Genomic DNA, 21,961 nt, shown 5'->3' with positions numbered 1-21,961 from the left:
TCCTTTTTTTTTAAAAAGACTTTATTTATTTATTCATGAGAGACATACAGAGAGAGATGCAGAGGCACACACGGAGGGAGAAGCAGGCTCCATGCAGGGAGCCTGATGTGGGGACTCAATCCCGGGTCTTCAGGATCATACCCCGGGCTGAAGGTGGCGCTAAACCGCTGAGCTACCTGGGCTGCCCCACCTCACAATCCTTAATCACACAGTTTGCCATATAAAGTAGTACTCACTTTTGCATGGAGGAGAATATTTCTAGCTTCCAGGGGATTAGGACATGGATGATTTCTGGGGAGCTTTTAGTGCTGCAGTGCTAGAAATCACTTTGGCTACAGTAAGGAAGACATGTTTGTTTAGCAATTAAGGTGGAAGGCACCACTGTGGAATAATAAAATGCCACTTAGTAAAAGAAAACAAAAGAAAATTTTTGTAAGTGGAGTTTTCAAGAATTCTAGGAAGGGTGGGCTGAAGGATAAAAAGAAAAGTTCAGAAGAGCTTCATGGACTTTAGACAAACCCACTCTAGATATGAAGTCAGTGTTTCTGAGGACTGCCATATTTACACAGTATCAAGTGGGTGTTTGAATGCAAGATGTATCCCATGGGTACACCTTGTTGGTAGTGCTGGGCATGGGCCCTGCTGCTGTGGTGGGGCATAGGAGGGAGGGATAGCGAGAAGGCAGTGGACAATGGAATGGGAAGGTGGAACCAGACCAAGTCACAGAGGCTGAGCAAGACAACAGAAGCAGGTGCACGCAAGCAGCTATAGAGGAGAGGTCCAAGGAGGAAGCAGAGTGTCAGTTCAGGCTAGCAGAGACCAGCACTGGAACCATAAACATGGGTATTCAGAGATCCAGGCAGGCTGGTGGCATCAGGATAGCAGAGAAAGCAGTTAAACTCCAGGCTCTAGACTGGGGGTCAGGGTAACTCAGTTATTAATACTGGGCCCAACACAGAGCCAGGGAAGCAACCAGGATGACTCATGCCAAATTCTAGAGTGCTTACTTAAGACTTCTTAGGTACTATTTTCTGTAGTCCAGAACCTTAAGTTAGACTTACAAGTAGAGAATCTGGCAAACCTCTGTGTAACTCTGATGGAAAAGGGCAAGACTAACACTCCTGTGTTGGGATCTATGACCCAGCCTCTAAGACACAGCGAAGTCATTACTGACAATATGAAAGAACATGACTTAATATGCAGTATAACTAAGTCCACGGGATACATGTTTGTTTATAACAATAGGACGTGGTAAGCACCATCGGGGGTAAGGAGAGTAATAAGAACAAAGAGGCATAGCTTGAGAGGCAGCTCAGTATGGAGACTCTGGAGCCAAACTCCCTCGGGTTCAAATGCTGGCTAATACATGACAGTATTTCATTTAGCAAATTATCATTAATCTGTGTATAAACACCAGCATAATGTCTGGGGAACTGGAATACACTCAGATCCTGGCCCTGAATCTAACCGTCCACACTGCTTTGGGGGAAATTGTTCAAACTTTTAAGGCCTCAGGGTGTCTCCAAAACTGAAAGGGTTGAGGTCTGAGGTTACTTAAACATATGCTTTAAATTAAGCGCTTTCTGCCAACCTCTCAATCTTCCAAGGGTGCCCAGGCTTTCCCCTTGCTGCACAGTCTGAAAAACTATGAGGATCATTGTGGCATCTTAGTTTACATCATAATCCTGACCTAAGTGTTATTATTCCCATTTTGGAGATGAGGAAATAGAAGTCTAGCAAGTTGGAATAATTTGTTCAAAATCACACAGTTAAATTAGTGGTAAGGTTAGGATTCGATTTTAGTTCTGGCAGTTCTAAAGCTGCGCATCTTCTACTTGTCTCTCTCTTATTTTGTCATTAGACTTGATTTCTGTGCTCAGGAGGCCAGGATCACAAATGTCGGTTACCTTCATATTTGCCCACTCTGCTATTTCCTAGGAGATACCCAAGCTGTGCCTGCTCAGCTCCCTCCTACTCGAGACTCCCCCTCCTTGTTATTCAGGGTGTTGTCAGCCCATATGGTTTAACTCCAGCGCTCACTCCTGTTAAATGTCTTTTGCATGTGTGTTTTCTAGCAGTAGCTCCTGACTTGTATCTGAAATAAAATTCTTACGTTTTTGCTCATTTCATCTATGTTACAATGACAAAAATCAGATAGGCATGAAGTCGGTGCTAAAATGAAAATAAACACCAAAGGATGAAACAGATATTGGGAAAGTAAAAACTCTGGTCATTATTTTACACTTTCATTTATATTTAGGTCTTGATGAGACAAAGAAGGTGACTTTCATGTCTAAACACTGTAACAACCTAAATCATTAATACTACTGAGTCACTATCATGTTCTACAGAAGATTCTAAAGGAATATGAATGGAAAAATAGTGTTTAAGATTTACTTTCAAAATACTGATACATCTCAGAGAAGCTGTGACCCCAGTGTATATATAGTTGAGGTAATACTTGTATAATTAGTAAAAGTTACTAATTGTATAATGGGAAACATTGCTCTTTAGATATGTACACATTAGCTTTCTGAGTCAAGAATTCCACATTGATGTAAAATAATTTTAAGTTCAGTGTATGGCAGTTATGCATATAGGTGTAAACTTCATTACCAAATGAGCTTTAAAAAAGGTGTAATGCCTACTAATTATGTGTTATTAACACCAACGTCAACAAAAACAGTCCAACAGATATAGAAGCACAGTAACAAAAATATAATTATCAATATAAGAGTTAACTATCCTTATAAAAAACAACTAAGGTCATTGTTTTTATTTTTTGCTCTTTATAACTCTTCCTTATAAATACAGTGGCTAATTCTGATCATTTATCCTTATTTAATCTCCCTATGAACAAATTTGCTGATACTGAATATTATCTTCAAATATATCAGCATTATCATCATCTCATTAAATGAATTATTATTATTACTATTATTATTATTACTGAAAACTCATCAAAGCTTTTAAGGCTATTAATTGTTTCATCAACTTAAAAATCTAGTTTTGGAAGTAACTGGTTACAAATTTGTCCTTTTATTGGCAAACAGCAACCATATACTAGTATTACTCTCAACATCTCAATAGGGTGCTTATCATGCTTACATTTCATGTGAGAGCTGGAATACAGACTTTACAATATATCCCAAACAACATTAAATATTGTCACAATGCCGTTATGATAATAACCTATATGTGGCATTAAAAAAATTATTGGCTGGTTGTAATAGTACCTTTTTCCAAAATAAATTTTAAATATTCTAGAGGCTAATGTGATAACAAATTGATTATCTTCACATGACATAGCACAATCTTCTTTCAAAGTTCACAGGCCTTTCTTATTGTCTCTCTCTGAACGATTCTGTGGGAAAAAAAGAGGTAAGTAATGAAAAACAGATTCATAGATATGACACGTTTTAAAAAAATTCTCTTTTCTATGTACAGTTATTAATTATGAGAATAATCAAATGTGAAAATATGGATTGGAAAAGTCTCAAACTTAAAAAAAAACTATAAAGTTTGTGGGTTTTATTTGAAAAAAAAAAAAGTCTCAAGGGGAAAAATAACACTCTTGATAAGTTCATTTATTTCCCTGCCTTAATCTATTTTGCTTTTGTTTCACAGGTTATACCAGGAAAACAAAATTTCTCAAATTCCCCTCTTATTCCCTTCTTACAAACCCAATTAAAATTTTTGGCAAGGAAATAATGAAGGGAACCAAAAACCCCAGATGGGATGGCCTTTTTTTGTGTGTTTGTTCTTCAGATATTTGCCAATAGTACTGACTTCTCAAATTATATTCTTTGCTGATCACAAGAAGACTATAATGTATCATTTAAAACTGGAGGAAAATGGGATATAAATGAATAACCTTAAGAAATCATTTGCATTTAAGAAAGCAAAAGTTGGGATGCCTGGTGGCTCAGTGGCTGAGCATCTGCCTTTGGCTCAGGTCATGTTCCTGGAGTCCTGTATTAGGCTCCCTGCTGGGAGCCTGTTTCTCCCTTTGCCTGTGTTTCTGCCTCTCTCTTCGTGTCTCATATGAATAAATAAATAGAATCTTAAAAAAAAAAAAAAGCAAAAGTCTATGGTGAGAAAAAAGAACTCAAAATGGAGTTGAAGTATTACTGCTTGCACGTGAGAGGCTCATCAAGCTTCTGTTTAGGTTGAGCCCTAATGCTTTCAGAACAACTTTAGAATAACATTAACCAACCAAATTAGAAGACAGGATTAGGTATTTTGCATGATAAGGTACCACACCACTTTCACATGTTTGTATAGATCTTACTACTTCAGATAAAAATCACAGCTTTCCCTACTGAATGGGAGAAGATATTTGCAAATTATGTATCTGACAAGGGGTCAATACCCAAAATATATAAAGAACTTATGCAACTCAACACCCAAACCCCCACATAATTTGATTTAAAATGGGCAGAGGACCTGAATAGGCATTTTTCCAAAGGTGACCTATGAATGGCCAACATGAAAAGACGCTTAACATCACATTGTTGGAAATGCAAATCAAAACCAAGACAAGGTATCATACCTGTCAGAATGACTAAAATAAAAAACACAAGAAATAACAAGTTTTGGCAAGGAAGTGGAGAAAAAAAAAAAACTCATGTACTTTTGGTAGGAATGTAAACTGGAACAGCTTCTGTAAAAAAAGTATCGAGGCTCCTCAAAAAATTAAAAATAATAGTACCATATGATCCAGTGATTCCACTATTGGGTATTTACTTAAAAAATACAAAAAACACTAATTCAAAAAGATATATGCACCCCTCTGTTAATTGCAGCATTATGTACGGTAGCCAGGATACATAAGCAACACAAATGTTCATCCATAGACAAATAGATAAAGAAGATGTGGTGTGTGTGTGTATATATATATGTATGTATTTACAGGAATATTACCCTGCCATAAAAAATGAAATCTTGTCACTTGCAATATCACGGATGGATCTAGAGAGTACAATGCTAAGCAGAATAAGTTATATAGGGAAAGACAAATACTGTATTTCACTCATATGTGGAATTTGAGAAACAAAACAAATGCAAAAAGTAAAAACGAGACAAAAATACAGACTCTTAAATACAGAGAACAAACCAGTGGTTGTCAGAGGGGAGATGAGTGGGGGGATGGGAGAAATAGGTGATGGGGATGAAGAGTACACTTGTGATAAGCACTGAGAAATGTACAGAATTGTTGAATCATTTTATGTCTGAGACTAATGTAACACTGCACATCAATTATAGTTCAGTTTAAAAAAAGGAAATAATCTTGTACTTATCCAAAATACAAGTGGACATGAAGATTAAAAAAAAAATTACAGCTTTAATGGAGCTGTTATTCTGGATAAGTACTTTAAGTGAAGGGTGATTTTCCAAAATGATATTTGAAAACTGGCAAGTGCTGATGGGTTTGTACTGCCCATAACCCTCAGTTAGTTTTGCTTTTTCTTTTCTAGAAGACAGCTAGGGCAAACAAGGAAAGGCAAAGACTCTGTATCTTGAAGGGATTATTTTCTAATATTTATTTAGTGCTTATAACAGGAAGGGGACCAGATGGGGAAATCCAGACAGGTTTAAAAAATGCAAAGTGGGATTCGTTTATGGTAAGGAAATCAGCTTTCTCCTCTTCCACCTTTATTTTTTTAATATTTTATTTTTTAAAGATTATTTATTTATTTATTCATGAGAGACAGAGAGAGAGAGAGAGAGGGAGAGAGAGAGAGGGGCAGAGACACAGGCAGAGGGAGAAGCAGGCTCCATGCAGGGAGCTCGATGTGGGACTTGGTCCCGGGACTCCAGGATCAGGTCCTGGGCTGAAGGCGGTGCTAAACTGCTGAGCCACCCGGGCTGCCCTATTTCCTTAATATTTTATTTTGTTTATTTATTATTTTTTTTAAAGATTTTATTTATTCATGAGAGACACAGAAAGAGAAAGAGGCAGAGACACAGGCAGAGGGAGAAGCAGGCTCCATGCAGGGAGCCCAACGTGGGACCCAATCCCAGGACTCCAGGATCACACCCTCAGCTGAAGGCAGTGCCAAACCACTGAGCCATCCGGGCCACCCCTATTTCCTTAATATTTTAAAGGTCATTTTATGATTATTTTATTTAAAGCAAACCAACTATGTAAAATTGGGAAAGCTAAGTTTCCCAAGGAAGGAACTTTAAAGATAAAATTCAATTATTAAGGTTGGTTTCACAACAGAAGTAAAATTCATGAAAGGCAAGTTGATACAGCTGTTTACTACAGATGGTCTACAGCAATTTTTTGCTTCTCAAGTAGAGTTCATAAGGTGAATATCAAAGTGTACGAGTCACTTTTAAGAAAATGGTAGTCATGTAATGACACTTAAATCTCAGAATCTTCTACAAGTTCTCACACTGGACAATGGAGGGCAAATGGGGAAAAATGTGTACAATCAAGAAATAACTACTAGCACCTTACAGGGATATAGAGCTTTTCTTGTTTAAAAATATTAAAAATGCCTCTTGTACAGGATCTGGTTTAATGTTCATAAGGTATTATAACCACCATTTAAGTAATGGAGAAGCCAAGGTGCCTGAATGTCAAATCATCCACCCGAGGTTTACAGAACTGGCAAACTAATGGAGCTGAGAGAGGTTTTGTTTTTCCCCTTCAAACAGATATTTATTATGGGAAATTGGTATTACAGGTGATGGAAGAGGAGACAGAGGCGACAGTGTGGTAAGACACCTCAGAGATTAGTACAGAACCACTACCATTCCTTGGACTGGAGGTACAAGGGAGGAGATAGTGTTAAGGACCTCAGGAGCAAGGGCCACCATGTGGAAGTTGCCCAGTAGGTATTGGGACCATGGAAAGAGATAGGGCTGCTGTAGCAGAGACCACCCAAAACAGAGAGAGTGGGAAAAAAATCCCTGGCTTTGTCCTTCCTGCCTTCAGTCTCCTTCTGGTGCCTCCCTTTGCTAAACCTGCCCAGAAGAGAGCAGAGGAGCTTGGGAAGTGTTGCTCTCTGAGACTGAATAGAGGAGAAGTAGGAAGGCCAAGGATCCGAGAACACAGTCCAATAACCAGAACAGGCCGAACAGCAGAGTTCTTAAGGACTGGGGGATCAGAGAAAAAATTCCTGATTGTGAATCCAACTTGGATTCCTACTGATTTCTAATTCAGTGATGTTAGGTATGTTATATAACATAATTTCTGGGTCTTGTTCTCCTCATCCACAAAATAGGGTATTAAAATATTTTAATTTAGTGGGCTGTGACAAGAGTGAACAAAATCACACACGTGAAGCCATTAACTAAGTGCTTGGTCCAGAGCACATCTTCAATAAATATTATCCATTACATATTTCAAAAATAACAGAAGAAAGTAGATCGAGGCCTTAAATGCACTAGTGAACAAGGCCCAACTCTCAGCGTGGCACCTGGCATATCTGGGATGGGCCATTTTTCAAAGAAATAGGTGTGACAACTTCTTTCTGGGGAAGGAATTACTCAGAAAAACTTCTTAGCATCTGCAAATCAAGACTGCATAAGCTCCAAACATAAGGGGTTTTGGGGAGAGGAAAGAAAATGGGTTGAAGGAATCTCACTGTCACATATACTTTTCAGGGATTAAGAGATCATTAGCTGTTACCACAAGGGGACATTCAGTGATGGTCAGTGGCCGTAAGAAAATGAGAGAATATTGTTTCTTTTTTCTCCATCCAGGGATCTAAACGTTTCTGACCTGGCAAAGTCCACTGGTATGGATACTCATCCTTTTGAGTATACCCTAACCTCACAAATAGGAGGGAAAAGAGTTCTATTTCTAGGCAGAAGGCTTCTTCACTTTCCATGGCGGATCCTGAAGGATGCCCTGGAGTAATTCTCATCTGGCCACGGTGATGTAGCAATTTTAGGACCTGTGTTTTAGAGATGAGGAAAGGGTGGTCTTGCTGAAAATCTGACCACCTACTCTAGAACATGGGAACTGAGCTCTTGGTATCCCAGGTTTGAAGCACACATGGTTTCTACCCTTTTCTGGATTGCCCTATTGTCAAAGTAGGTTAGTTAAACTAAACATGCAACTCAGCTAGGGATACCAGATTACCAATGCGTTTTGCATTACTTCTTGACTGGCTCTAAATCAGGTCTAAAGTGGCTGGTTGGGAAGAAGTCATTCTTCCAGCAGGACTTCTACAGAGGAGGGCAGCCCTGGTGGCTCAGCGGTTTAGCGCTGCCTTCAGCCCAGAGCCTGATCCTGGAGATCCAGGATTGAGTCCCATGTCAGGCTCCCTGCATGGAGCCTGCTTCTCCCTCTGTCTGTGTCTCTGCCTCTCTCTCTCTCTGTGTCTCTCATGAATAAATAAATAAAATCTTTTTTTTTTTTTAAAAAAAAAAAAAAACTTCTACAGAGAAATGTATGCTGCTGCTGATAATGATAATCCTTTTTTTTAAAGATTGATTGTTAATGACAGAGAGAGAGAGAGACAGAGAGAGAGAGGGGCAGAGACACAGGAGGAGGGAGAAGCAGGCTCTATGCCGGGAGCCCGACCTGGGACTTGATCTCGGGACTCCAGGATTGCGCCCTGGGCCAAAGGCAGGCACTAAACCTCTGAGCCATCCAGAGATCCCGATAATGATAATTCTAGTAGGTATCATTTCTTGAGGGTTTCCTATCAGCCAGGCACAACGCTACACATTCTATTTAATTCTACTAAAAAATTTAATTCTACTAAAAACCCAGCAGGCCAGGTGGTATTATTATTCTGATTTTACAGATGAAGAAAAGTGAGCTGTAGAGGGGTAATATAACCTGCTTGGGATCATAAAGTTAGTATGAGAATCAGAGTTATTCTAGGTCTGACTTTGAGTTCTATCAGTATAGTACCTGGTATAGTACCTGCTTGCCTTTTGCCAGGCACAGTCCTGGACCCTTGTGATACCATGACCATTAATATGCAGAAAAATGAGTCCTGGGACTAGGGCTTCTCCTACAGTGAAGCAACTGTAGAGCTGTAATTGCTAAAAAGCTCTGATTGAAGGCCACAAAAGCTGCCAAATTCTCAGCACAAGCCCCCCTCCCCCAACCCCCACCCGCCCCATCGCAGGAGGAACTGGGAGGGCCAGCGCTGCCTCTGGAATGATCTTTTCCCCCAAATCTCCCCACATGTGGTCAAAATGTGGCTGGGAAATCAATTCAGATTAGGGGCTGCCAAGTCAACAGGGAAGGGACAGTCAAATTTATCATGGGTGAATGCAGGGCACGGACTCTTGCTGGGTTGGAGGGGAAGAGAAGGAAAAGCTATAGCCCTTGACTCTGTGACTTTAATAACAAAAGGGTTTTTCTACTCTGTCTTTAAATCCATGTATCTTGAATGCCATAGGTTTTGACCTAAGATGTCTAAAACATTAGGATAGGAGGAATTGTGTGAGGTGGGACTTCAAATTTTGACCTTATTTTTGGCATGAATAGAGCAAACACTGCCAATGGCAAAACGAAATGTTTACAGAAACAGCCCATTTTTCAATGCTGCCATTTTTGTGGCTCAATTCTTTTGCTTAGAATTTCACTAGAACTAGCTAGAACTAGAACGCAGTAAGTTAGCATGTCAGTAAATCTCTATGCTATGACTGTCTTGCATTTTCATGTAATGGCCTCATCCTCACCCTCCAGGTAAAAGTCTGATTTCCTTAACCATTTTTAAGAAGGCAGGACTGAGTACATCCTCTTGATTTGGGAAAGGCAGACAACCCAAATAGTTGACTTAGTAATCACTATTTCATAAAATTTAGGTTCATAAAGTGGAGGTCACCCACCTGAAGTTCCGAGTGTTCTTTCAGGAGCCGGTCATATTCTTTTGAAAGTCGCTCCGATTGCATTCTCATTGTCATCACATCCTTCTGTGCCTTAGAAAGAGCTAGAAAACATGGGATGGAATTTTTCAATTTTCATTTTGAAATAATTTTAAATTTACAGAAAAGTTGCAAGACTTAAATAGAAAACTCTTTTGTAGCTCATGCTCAAATTCACCAACTGTTAAGAGGTGGTACATTTGTTACTGTATTTTCTCTCACACGCAATTATTTCCTTGAACCACCTGAGAACAAGTTACAGACATCATGCCCCTTTGCTTCTTAATACTTCACTGTGTATTTCCTAAGAACAAAGGTATTCTCTAACCATAGCACTGTTGGTAAATGTAGGGAATTTAACATCAATACAATATTTTTTAAAAATCTCATCTATCGCTTATATTCCAATCTTGGCTACTGTCCCAATTATGTCCTATCATTTTTTTCTACTCCAGATCCAGCCCTAGGTCAAAGATTAGCATTAAGCTGTCATGTTTCTTTGGTTTCCTTTAATCTGGAATAGTTCTTCTGCCTTCCCCCTGCGTTCCTCTCCCCTTTCATAACACTGATATTTTAAAGAATACAGGTCATTTTTTTTCTTAAGTGGAATGTTTTTCATTTGGGTTTTGTCTGATGTTTTCTCATGATTAAATTCAGATTATGCATCCCACTTACATACAAATATGACAGAAGTGACGCTGAATGTCTCTCAAGGTATCACATTCAGAGGCCCATCTGCCTCTCACTGGTTTTTCCATTTTACACTTATTTTCTTCCTTGGAACTAAGATGCAGTATGTGGGGGGGAAGACAAGACTTTCTTTTCTTACTGCACTAGTGGGCCTTCCAACATGATGTTGAATAGGAGTAATAAGAAAGAATGTCCTTGACTGATCCCTCACATTAGGAGGAAAATGTTCAGGTTTTCATTAGGTAGGTATGATGTTAGTTGAAGTGTTTTTTTCCAAAGTTTTCTTATCAAGTTTAGAAAATTTCCATCTATTCTTAATTTGCTGAGGTTTTTGTTATTACGAATGTTAGATGTTGTCAAATACTTTGCCTCCATCAATTGATGTGATCATCTGATTCTTCTTCTACAGCCTGTTGATATAATGTTGACTAGTTTTGAATATTGAACCAGCCTTGCATCCTTGGAATAAATCCCATTTGGTTGAGGTGTATGAATTTTTTTTGTAGATCATACATTAAAACATTCCATTTGATTGTAAAAAAAAAAAAAAAAGTATGCATCTTGCTCCTTGTCAAAACTTTTCCCTTATAGTTAGCATCCACTGATAATTCCTGACTAAACCAATCTCTAATGTCATGGTTACGCAATGGTGATTTTCTAGCTCCACCATTCTATCCACATTTATCAGTCAGCATTCTACTACAAACGAGGGCCTTCCTTTCTTCTCCATCCAACCATCCAACTATCTATTAATCAATATATCATCAGTAGGAACTCACAGGTTCTTATTTTTTTTTAACAATTTATAATTCATTATTATACTTAATTTCTCCCAGATACGGCTAGTAGGAACTCTGTCAACCTGGCTCTTAAGTTTTCTGACTACGTCCCTATCATTTTTTTTGAGTATTCTACTTTCTGGCATAAGATGTTCCAGGCTCATCCTAACCTTTCTTTTCCTTAATTCATCCTGGACTCAAGCATTATAGTACAAAATTTATTACAAGGGTCTGCTTTTGAAAAAACTGAGGGAGAAAAATATATTTTATAATTCTTACCAAGGGCTGAGCAGTCATGTTTCTTATACAAAGTTGAAATATACTGTATTTTTCAACTTTGTGTAAGAGGGTGTATGACACTTAAAGGGCTTATCTCAATATGATACACAAAAATGGCTATTAGACTGTCTACAAAGGAGCTGCAGTCTAAGACAGCAAATTAGACAGAAGTTTTAAAAATATGTGTATATATCATAAACATTTAAGTCAGCACATTGTGGAAAAGCTAGTGAGCAAATGTGTAGAAAGGAAGATTAGCACAAGATGGATTAGATAAATTCTGGAAATCCTGAACTAACTCTATACACAATTTTGCAGTTGTAAATCTTTTAGGATAGAAGTGTTAGGAAAAGAACGTGGGATTAATAAATATAAGAGTCACTTTTTTGGCACAATGGAATGAAATTACAGGCTCTATTTTTTAAATAAATAATCTGGTTATTTTTCCTCTTGAAAAGCCATCATATGGGCATTTTTATATATAAGTATATAAGTCATTTTCAACTAAAGTGGCTTTGTATCAGTACTTTCTAGACAATGTTGTCAAATTTAACTTCCTGTATTGTAGAACATTTATTAGAAAATGAAGATGTGGAACATCTGTGCTGTCTAATATGACAGCGATTAGCCATAAGCGGCTATTAGGCACTTAATGTAACTGAAGAACAGAATTTTAAATTATACTTAATTTCATTTTTTAAAAGGTTTTATTTATTTGGAGAGTGTGAGGGGGGCAGAAGGAGAGGGAGAAAGAGAATCATAAGCAGATTTCATGCCGAATGCAGAGCCTGTTGGGGCTCGATCTCAGGGCCCTGAGATTATGACCTGAGCAGAAATCAAGAGTTGGATGCTTAACCAACTGAGTCACCCAGATGTCCCAATTATACTTAATTATAATTAAATTTTGATTTAAATAGCCAAGTGTAGCTAGTGGGTAGCCATACTGGATAGCTCTACATTATGATTTCCTCCATGTTAGTTTACAGATCCATAACTCTTAAGTTAGGTATTAAAGGCTAAATTTAACAAATTTAATGTCACTTGGTAAAAGTACAGATTAGGTATGGAAGAGAGATTTTTTTTTTAAATTTATGATAGTCACACAGAGAGAGAGAGAGAGAGAGAGAGAGAGGCAGAGACACAGGCAGAAGGAGAAGCAGGCTCCATGCACTGGGAACCTGACGTGGGACTCGATCCCGGGTCTCCAGGATCGCGCCCTGGGCCAAAGGCAGGCGCCAAACCGCTGCGCCACCCAGGGATCCCCCGGAAGAGAGATTTTTGATAGTGGTTAGATTTCATTGGAACCACAGCTACAACATGAAAATTTACATATTAGTTTTCAATTTGGATTATCTAGAAGGCATCTCCTAGAGCCTACATGAAAATATGAAAGACACTGTTAACTTAAGACCTTACCAAAAATGTGCAAGAGCCTGGATTTCTGGTTTTTATTTTATTTATTTTATTTTTATTTTTAAAATTAATTAATTAATTAATTAATTTATTTATTTATTTATGATAGAGAGAGAGAGAGAGAGAGAGAGAGGGGCAGAGACACAGGCAGAGGGAGAAGCAGGCTCCATGCGCCCGATGTGGGATTCAATCCTGGGTCTCCAGGATCGCGTCCTGGGCCAAAGGAAAGGCAGGCGCTAAACCGCTGCGCCACCCAGGGATCCCGGATTTCTGGTTTTTAAAAAGCAAAAAAGATTCTACAGCTTAAAATGTCTGACTAGCCTACAATGGTTGTCCGGGGTGGGTCTAAGAGAGTCCAGGATGGCAGGAAAGGAAGATCCTGAGCTTAGCTCCTCTCATGGACAACATATCTATAACCACATGTGGAATAATTCCCTCTGAACAGGAACTAGAAACTGGATGACAAGAACCTCTATAACAAGGGCAGTGAGATGGGTAGAAGTGGCAGAGATATAATCTCACTAAGGAAAAAACCCTACATTCTAGGAGTGGCATTCTATGATACAAAGTGATCTCAAAGGTAATGAACTTTTTCCTGAGGAGTAAGAGATTTGAGTTCCACATTAGGTACCCAAACCTTCAGATTCTGCACAGAAGAGGCAAGTCTCAAAATACGTGGCTTTGAAAACAGGGAACACGTCCAGGAAAACTAGAATTGCAGGGAAGACCTACTCTTAAAGAGCTCACATGCAGACTTACTTGACTGAGAAATAAGTGCAAAAACACAGATCAAAATTGTATGGACTATCGAGACCTACTTACTAATCTTGGAGTGCCTGCTGGAGGGACAGGAGGTAACTGGTCCTCTCCTTGGGACTTAGACACTAGTAACAGTCATTTTTGCTATCTTGTTCTGCTGTGCTGATTGTGGCACTGGTGGACACCATTTTGGAATCCTCCATGTAGACTGCTAATGCCAGGTGGTGCCTACCACTGATGTCTTTTTTTTTTTTTTTTAGTAGAAGACCTATTTTTTTTTTCATTTTTATTTATGATAGTCGCACACAGAGAGAGAGAGAGGCAGAGACATAGGCAGAGGGAGAAGCAGGCTCCATGCACTGGGAGCCCGACGTGGGATTCGATCCCGGGTCTCCAGGATCGTGCCCTGGGCCAAAGGCAAAGACGCCAAACCTCTGTGCCACCCAGGGATCCCTACCACTGATGTCTTGATCAGTTCTGCTCACTAGGTACATCCAAAGTAGTCAAGGTCAGATATGCAGCTAGCTAGCGTGAGAGCCAGACCTACCTACCAGTGCGCCCATGGCAGTACTGCCCCATCATCTCAGAGGATACATGCAACCTACATGGGGAACACCCCAGGAGCACCTGGTTCTGGTGAATGGAGGAGATTGTACTTCTGGGCCTGACAGGATATTTACATAAGGTCACTCCTTCAAGACTGGGAAATGTATGTTGTGATAGACACCAGGCATTGTATGTAAGTGTTGAATTACTGCATTCTAAATCTGAAATTAATATTGTATTGTATGTTAATTAACTGGAATTTAAACAAAAACTTTAAAAAGAAAAAAAAAAAGACTGAGAAATGAAGCTGAACTACCTAATACTTAAAAACAAATACAGAGTTAGGCCAAATGAGAAGACAGAGAAATGTGTTCCAGACAAAAGAACAAGACATAACCTCAGAAAAAGAACTAAATGAGAGGGAATTAAGCAATCAACCTGATAAAGAGTTCAAAGTAAGGTCATAAAAATGCTTATCAAACTCTGGAGAAGACTAGATGAACACATAAGGAGAACTTCAACAAAGAGAAAATATAAGAAAGTACCAATCAGAGCTGAAGAATGCAGTAACAAAAATAAAGTAATATACTAGAGGGTATAAATGGAAGAGTTGATAATACAGAAGAACAGATCAGTGATCTAGGTAATGAAAGTCACCCAACTGGGGCACCTGGGTGGCTTAGTCGGTTAAGCATCTGATTCTCAATTTCAGCTCAGGTCATGATCTCAGGGTTGTGAGATTGAGCCCTGCATTGGGCTCTGCAATGGGAGTGGAGCCTGTATGAAATTTTCTCTCTCCCTCTGCCCCTAACCACCCTCTCACCCCCACTTGTATGCTTTCTCTCTCTCAAAAAGTCACTCAAACTGAACAAAGAGGGAGGGAGGAAGGAGGGAGGGAGGAAGAGAGGGGAGGGGAAGAGAGAGAGAAAGAGAGAGAGAGAGAGAGAAAATGAAAGAAAGAAGAAAGAGACAACAAAAGAAAATTAGAAAAAGGAAACAAAAAAGGAATTTAAAAATGAGGATAGTTTAAGGGATCACTGGGACAACACAGAGTACTACCGTTCACATTATAGAGAGGTCCCAGAAGGAGAAGAGAAAGAGAAGCAGGCATAAAACTTAAAGAAATCATAGCTGAAAAATTCCCTAAGCTGAGAACCTTCCCAGGTCTTTTAAAAAAAGCACAGCTCCCAAACAAGATGAACTCAAGAGATCTACACCATGATACATTATTAAAATGTCAAACACTAAAGATAAAGAATGTTAGAAATAGCATGAGAAAAGCAATTAATTGCATATAATGGGAATCCCCATAAGGCAAAGAGCTGATTTTTCAGCAGAAACTTTGCAATCTAGCAGAGAGTGGCATAATATACTCACAGTGCTGAAAGGAAAAAACATAATCAAGAATACTCTAACTGGCAATGTTACCATTCAGAATTGGAGGGGAGATAAAGTTTCCCAGCTTGGGCAGCCCAGGTGGCTCAGCAGTTTAGCACCGCCTTCCACCCAGGGCGTGATCCTGGAGACCCTGGATAGAGTCCCACGTCAGGCTTCCTGCATGGAGCCTGCTTCTCCCTCTGCCTGTGTCTTGCCTCTCTCTCCATGTCTCTCATGAATAAATAAAATCTTTAAAAAAAAAGTTTCCCATCCAAATAAAAGTTAAAGGAGTTCACCACCACTAAACCAGATTTACAAAAAATATTAAAAGGATTTCTTTAAGAGGAAAAGGCCATAACTAGAACTAAGAAAATATGTGAAAGAAAAAAAATCTAACTTAGATTAGAGGCAAACATATAGTGAAGGTAGTAGATCAACTACTTATAAAGTTGGTATGAGGGTCAAATGACAAAAGTAGCAAATAAACTATAACTCTAATAATTAGTTTAAGGGGGTACTTGGGTTGCTCAGTGGTTGAGTATCTGCCTTTGGCTCAGGTCATGATCCCGGGGGTCCTGGGATTGAGTGTCACATCAGGCTCTTCTCCCTCTATGTCTCTCTCTCGATCTGTGTTCTGTGTCTCTCATGAATAAATAAAATCTTTAAAAAAATTAATTAAGGATATATAAAATAAAAGAATGTAAAACCTGAGGTCAAAAACATAAAACACTGGTGGTGGGGAGAGTAAAAATGTAGTGTTTTTAGGATTTGTTCAAGTTTAAGTGATCATCAAATTTTTTAAGGTTTTTTTTTTTTTTAAGATTTTATTTATTCATGAGAGACACAGAGAGAGGCAGAGACACAGGTAGAGGAAGAAGTAGGCTCCATGCAGGGAGCCTGATGTGGGACTCGATCCTGGGTCTCCAGGATCACACCTTGGGCTGAAGGCGGCGCTAAACCGCTGAGCCACCTGGGCTGCCCAGTGATCATCAATTTAAAGTAAACTAAACTGCTATACATACAGGTTCTTATTTATGAATCTCATGCTAACCACAAACCAAAAACTTGTACTAGATACACAAAAAGAGAAAGAAATCTTTTTTTTTATTATTTTTTTTAAATTTATTTATGATAGTCACAGAGAGAGAGAGAGAGGCAGAGACACAGGCGGAGGGAGAAGCAGGCTCCATGCACCGGGAGCCTGATGTGGGATTCGATCCCGGGTCTCCAGGATCGCGCCCTGGGCCAAAGGCAGGCGCCAAACCGCTGCGCCACCCAGGGATCCCAAGAGAAAGAAATCTAAACATAACACTAAAAAAAGTTGTCATGTCACAAAAGAAAAGAATAGGAATAAAGGAACAGAGAACTATAAAAAATACCATTAAATAATTTAAAAAATGGTGGTAAATACATGCCCATCAAAAATTACTTTAAATATAAATGAACTAAATGCTCCAATTAAGACACAGGGTGGCTGAATGGATTAAAAAATAAGACCCATCTATATGTTGTTTATTAGAGATGCACTTCACATCTAAACACATAGAGACTGAAAGACAGGATGGGAAAATATATTCCATCAAAAGGAAATGAAAAGAAAGCTAGGGTAGCAATACTTCTATCAGACAAAATACTCTATTACTCTATTTTTTATTTTATCTTACCTAAAACCTTTAGGTAGACTCTGCTTTGAGCACAGAGCCTGATGTGGGGCTCCATCTCATGACCCCAAGATCATGACCTGAGCCAATATTGAGAGTCAGATGCTTAACCAACTGAGCTACCCAGGTTCCCCTAAACAAAATGGACTTTAAAACAAAGGCTGTAAAAAGAGAACCCCCCAAAAAGGTTATCAAATATAGGGATCAATTGAATAAGAAGTTCTAACACTTCTAAATATTTATGCACCTAACATAGGAGCTCCTAAGCAAATACTGACAGATGCACTAAGGGAGAATGACAATAATATACTAATAGAAGGGGACTTTAACATTCACTTACAGCAATGGATAGACTACCCAAACAGAAAATAAGGAAATATTGGTCTTAAACAACACATTAGACCAGATCAACCTAATATATACAGGGCATTCCATCCAAAGCCAGCAGAATACACATTCTTTTCAAGTATACATGGAACATTCTCCAGGACAGATCACATGTTAGGCCACAAAAGAAGTCTCAATAATTTTCTTTTTATTGTTTCTTTTTATTTTTAAAATGTATTTATTCATGAGAGACAAAGCAAGAGAGGCAGAGGCACAGGCAGGGGGAGAAGTAGGCTCCTTGCTGGGAGCACAATGAGGAACTTGATCCCTGAACCCCGGGATCATGTGCTGAGCCCAAAGGCAGACACTCAACTGCTGAGCCACTCAGGTGTCCCAATAAATTTTTTTTTTTTAAAGATTTTATTTATTTGAGAGAGAAAGTACAAGCTGGGAATGGGGAACAGAGAGGGAGAAGCAGACTCCCTGCTAAGCAGGGAGCCTGATACAGGTCTGGGTCCCAGGACTCCAAGACCATGACCTGAGCTGAAAGTAGATGTTTAACCAACTGACCCACCCAGGCACCCAAGAAGTCTCAATAAATTTAAGAAGGTTGAAATCATATCAAGAATCTTTTCTGACCACAATAGTATAAAAATAATAATACATTATAAAAAAAACTGGAAAAAGCCTAAGTATATGGAAACTAAATAACATGCTACTGACCAACCAACAGGTCAATGAAGAAATCAAAGAGGAAATAAGAAAGTACTTGAGACAAATGAAAAGGGAAATATAGCATTCCAAAACCTACAGGATGCAGCAAAAGCAATGCTAGGAGGGAAGTTTATAGTGATAGCCTCTCTCTCAAAAAAAAAAAAAAAAAAAAAAAAAAGGAAAGAAAAGAAAAGAAAGGGAACTAGAAAAAAAAAAAAAAAAAAAAAAGAAAGAACACAGCCCCAAGTTAGTAAAAGAATGCAAATAATATAGATCAGAGTGTAATTAGTGAAAGAAAGACTAAATAAACAATAGAAAAGATCCATGGAACTAAGAGCTGGTTCTTTGAACAGATAAACAGAATTGATAAACCTTTACTCAGACTCATCAAGAAAAAGAGAAGACTCAAAACCAGAAGTGAAAGAGGAGAAACTACACTAAACAAAACACTAAAGAAATACAAAGGATTAAAAAAGACCACTATGAAAAATTATTATGTAACATACTGGCCAAACTAGAAGTAGATAAATTCCTGTAAGCATACAATCTTCTATGACTGAATCAGAAAGAAACAGAAAATCTGAATAGACCAATTATGAGTAATATAGTTATAGTAATAAAATTCCCAACAAACTAAGATACAGGACCAGACAGCGTCATATGTGAATTCTATTTAAAGAAGAGTTAGTATCTATCCTTCTCAAATTATTTCCCCCACACTGAAGAGGATAAAAACTTCCAAATTCTTCTTACGGGATTAGCACTACCCTATAATCAAAACCAAAAAAAAAAAAAAAAAGAAAATTAGAGGTCAATATTCTTAATAAGTATAATGGAAAAATCTTCATCAAAATATCAGCAAACTGAATTCAACAATACTTTAAATGATCATACACCATGATGAAGTAGGATTTATTCTAGGGATGCAGGGATGGTTCAATACCTAAAATCAATCAATGTGATACACAACATTAACAAAATGAAGGATAAAAATCATATAATCAACTCAATAGATGGATAAAAAGCATTGGACAAAATTCAACATCCATTTAGGATAAAACTTTCAACAAAGTGGATACAAAGAGAATGCACCTCAACATAATGAAGGTCATATATGACAAACTCAGAGCTAGCATCACACTCAACAGTGAAAAGTCAAGATCTTTTCTTCTAAGATTAGGAATATGACAAGGATGCCCATTCTCACCACTTTTATTCAGTGAAGTATTGGAAATCTTAGTCATAGCAATTAAGCAAGAAAAAAAAGACATTCAAATTGGAGAGGAAAAAGTAAACTCTCATTATCTGTAGGTGACATGCAGAAAACACTAAAGCCTCTATGAAAAAACTATATTATACATAGAACTACCATATGATCCAGTAATCTACTTCTAGTCATTTATCCAAAGAAAATGAAAACACTATTTTGAAAAGACATATGCACCCCTATGTTTGTTGCATAACAGCCCAAATTTACAAGCAACCTAATCAATAGATAATTGGATTAAAAATGTGGTATATATATTTACAATGGATTATACAATTATACAGCCATAAGAACGGAATGTTGCCATCTGCAACACACACAGATCAGAGGGTACTATGCTAAGTAAAATAAGTTAAAGAGAGGGAAATACCATATAGTTTCATTCATAGGTGGAATCTAAAATAAAAAAAAAAAACCAATACAAATGAACAAAGAGAACAAAACAAAAGAGATACAAAGAACAAACTAGGGGATCTCTGGGTGGCTCAGCGGTTTAGTGCCTGCCTTCGGCCCAGGGTGTGATCCTGGAGTCCTGGGATCAAGTCCCACATCAGGATCCCTGCGTGGAGCCTGCTTCTCCCTCTGCCTGTGTCTCTGCCTCTCTCTCTCTCTGTCTCTCGTGAATAAATGAATAAAATCTTTGAAAAAAAAAAAAAGATTGGGGGGTTTCAAAAAAAAAAAAAAAAGAACAAACTGATAGTTGTCAGAGGGGAGGGGGTGTGGGGGTGGGGGAGGTGGATGGATGAAATCGTTGAAGGGGATTAAGAGGTACAATCTTCCAGTTATAAAATAAAGAAGATGTGGCAATATTATGTACAGCATACGCAATATAGTTAACAATACTACAACAACTTTGTATGGTGGTAGATAGTAACTAGATTTACTATAGTGACCATTTTATAAAGTATACAAATATCAATTCAGTATGTTATGCATCTGAAACTAATACAACATCGTATGTCAAGTATTCTTAAAAATAAAGAATGTTGGCTAGGAGCCTATACCGAATAGGAGTTGGTCTTAATGTTAAAAATGATTCATATTTAAATTTCTGACATGAATAAATTACTCATGAAATTTAATAAATCCTAGACATCAACCCATTAGTTCCTTATTTAAAGATACGTATTGTTAGGAGACAGAATGGGTCAGGACGTCCTACATATCTGTAAAAGAAGCTAGAAAACCACTTTGCAGCCTATCCAGGAGTTTCCCCTGATTACTACTGGTAGTAAGGTATGGCAAAACAAATGCAGGCAAATCCTATTTTTCTGGCACTTATCAAGCCAAGGTATGAACTGTGTTTCCTATTTTGTTTTCTATCTCAGTAGATATTAATAAACCTAATGATTACTATCTTATTTAATTCATTCCAATTAAGAGAGGCTGTTATTGTCTAGGAGCCTTTTGGACTATTTCCCGGTCCTTTTTCTCTTATTTTATAAAAATTACAATATTCTGTTTTGGATGCCTTCTACCTCCCTTCTGGAACTGCCTTCATGACTAAGGGATTATATAAACTTGTTATCTGACATTTGCATATGCTTATTTCATCTTGAACCATTTTATTTTGGAAGCAGCATTTATAGGAAAGACATTATTAAACAAGGAGGCTTGAGGTGATACATCTAAGTCACTATTTCAATTTTCTCATCTGTAAAAATGAATTGCTATCACTTTCTGGTGGCTTCATGGAAATGCTGAAATATTTCATGAGGATACTGGCCAGATCTAATTAGAAGCCTGGTTGTGTCCAAGTCAGTAGGAACTTTCTGAGGCACATATATCATTTATTAATACAGAGAATAACCCCAACTGATATTACAGTGAGATGTAGTAAGCAAAAATGTTTGTGTAAAATATTTGTGTAAAATGACATGTAAGCAGGCCAGCAATGTTTGTAGTTTTGCAAACATCAAACTTACATTTCATGGAGTTGTTTGTACAGTGCAAGAAGCTGTGAGACTTATGCAGTGTGTAGATGTATCACTATGATTTCTACCTGAGATAACAGGAACTACCAGCCAAGCTCTGCCAGGGAATGGAAGAGAACATTCTAGAAGCATTAGCAAGACAGCTAAAGTTGGCTGTTGTACAATAGGTATAAGGACTGCAACAGAGGAAGCCATTTTTAATTTGAAAATTTTCCATACATCTAGTGTTGGTTTCTTTTCTGTTTATTGGGTTCTTTCTATTTTTGAGACCTTGAGAATGAGATATATTGGAGCTCTTTAATACTTAATCCTCACATGTACCATTCTTTTACTAGTGACCAATGACTGGACTGTTAATCTACAGTAATGCTT

The 21,961-nt window shown here is 38.1% G+C and overlaps 1 protein-coding gene across 3 annotated transcripts in view; it reads right to left on the bottom strand.

Moving 5' to 3' along the window:
* Positions 1–3: 3 nt before the first annotated feature.
* Positions 4–21,961, bottom strand: part of BCAP29 (B cell receptor associated protein 29) — a 55,336-nt gene continuing 33,378 nt past the window's right edge. For all 3 annotated transcript variants that reach the window (XM_072759963.1, XM_072759961.1, XM_072759962.1), the window contains exons 7-8: positions 9,808–9,908; positions 4–3,364 (exon numbers count right to left, since the gene is read on the bottom strand). In XM_072759963.1, coding sequence (XP_072616064.1) covers positions 3,329–3,364; positions 9,808–9,908 — 137 coding nt within the window. In that variant the 3' untranslated portion in view covers positions 4–3,328. The remainder of the gene's footprint in view (positions 3,365–9,807; positions 9,909–21,961) is intronic.

Source organism: Vulpes vulpes, chromosome 5 (genome assembly GCF_048418805.1).
Source record: "Vulpes vulpes isolate BD-2025 chromosome 5, VulVul3, whole genome shotgun sequence".
Lineage (NCBI taxonomy): Eukaryota > Metazoa > Chordata > Mammalia > Carnivora > Canidae > Vulpes > Vulpes vulpes.
Note: the sequence above shows the minus strand (reverse complement) of the source record. Positions and strands in the feature narration are given on the sequence as shown.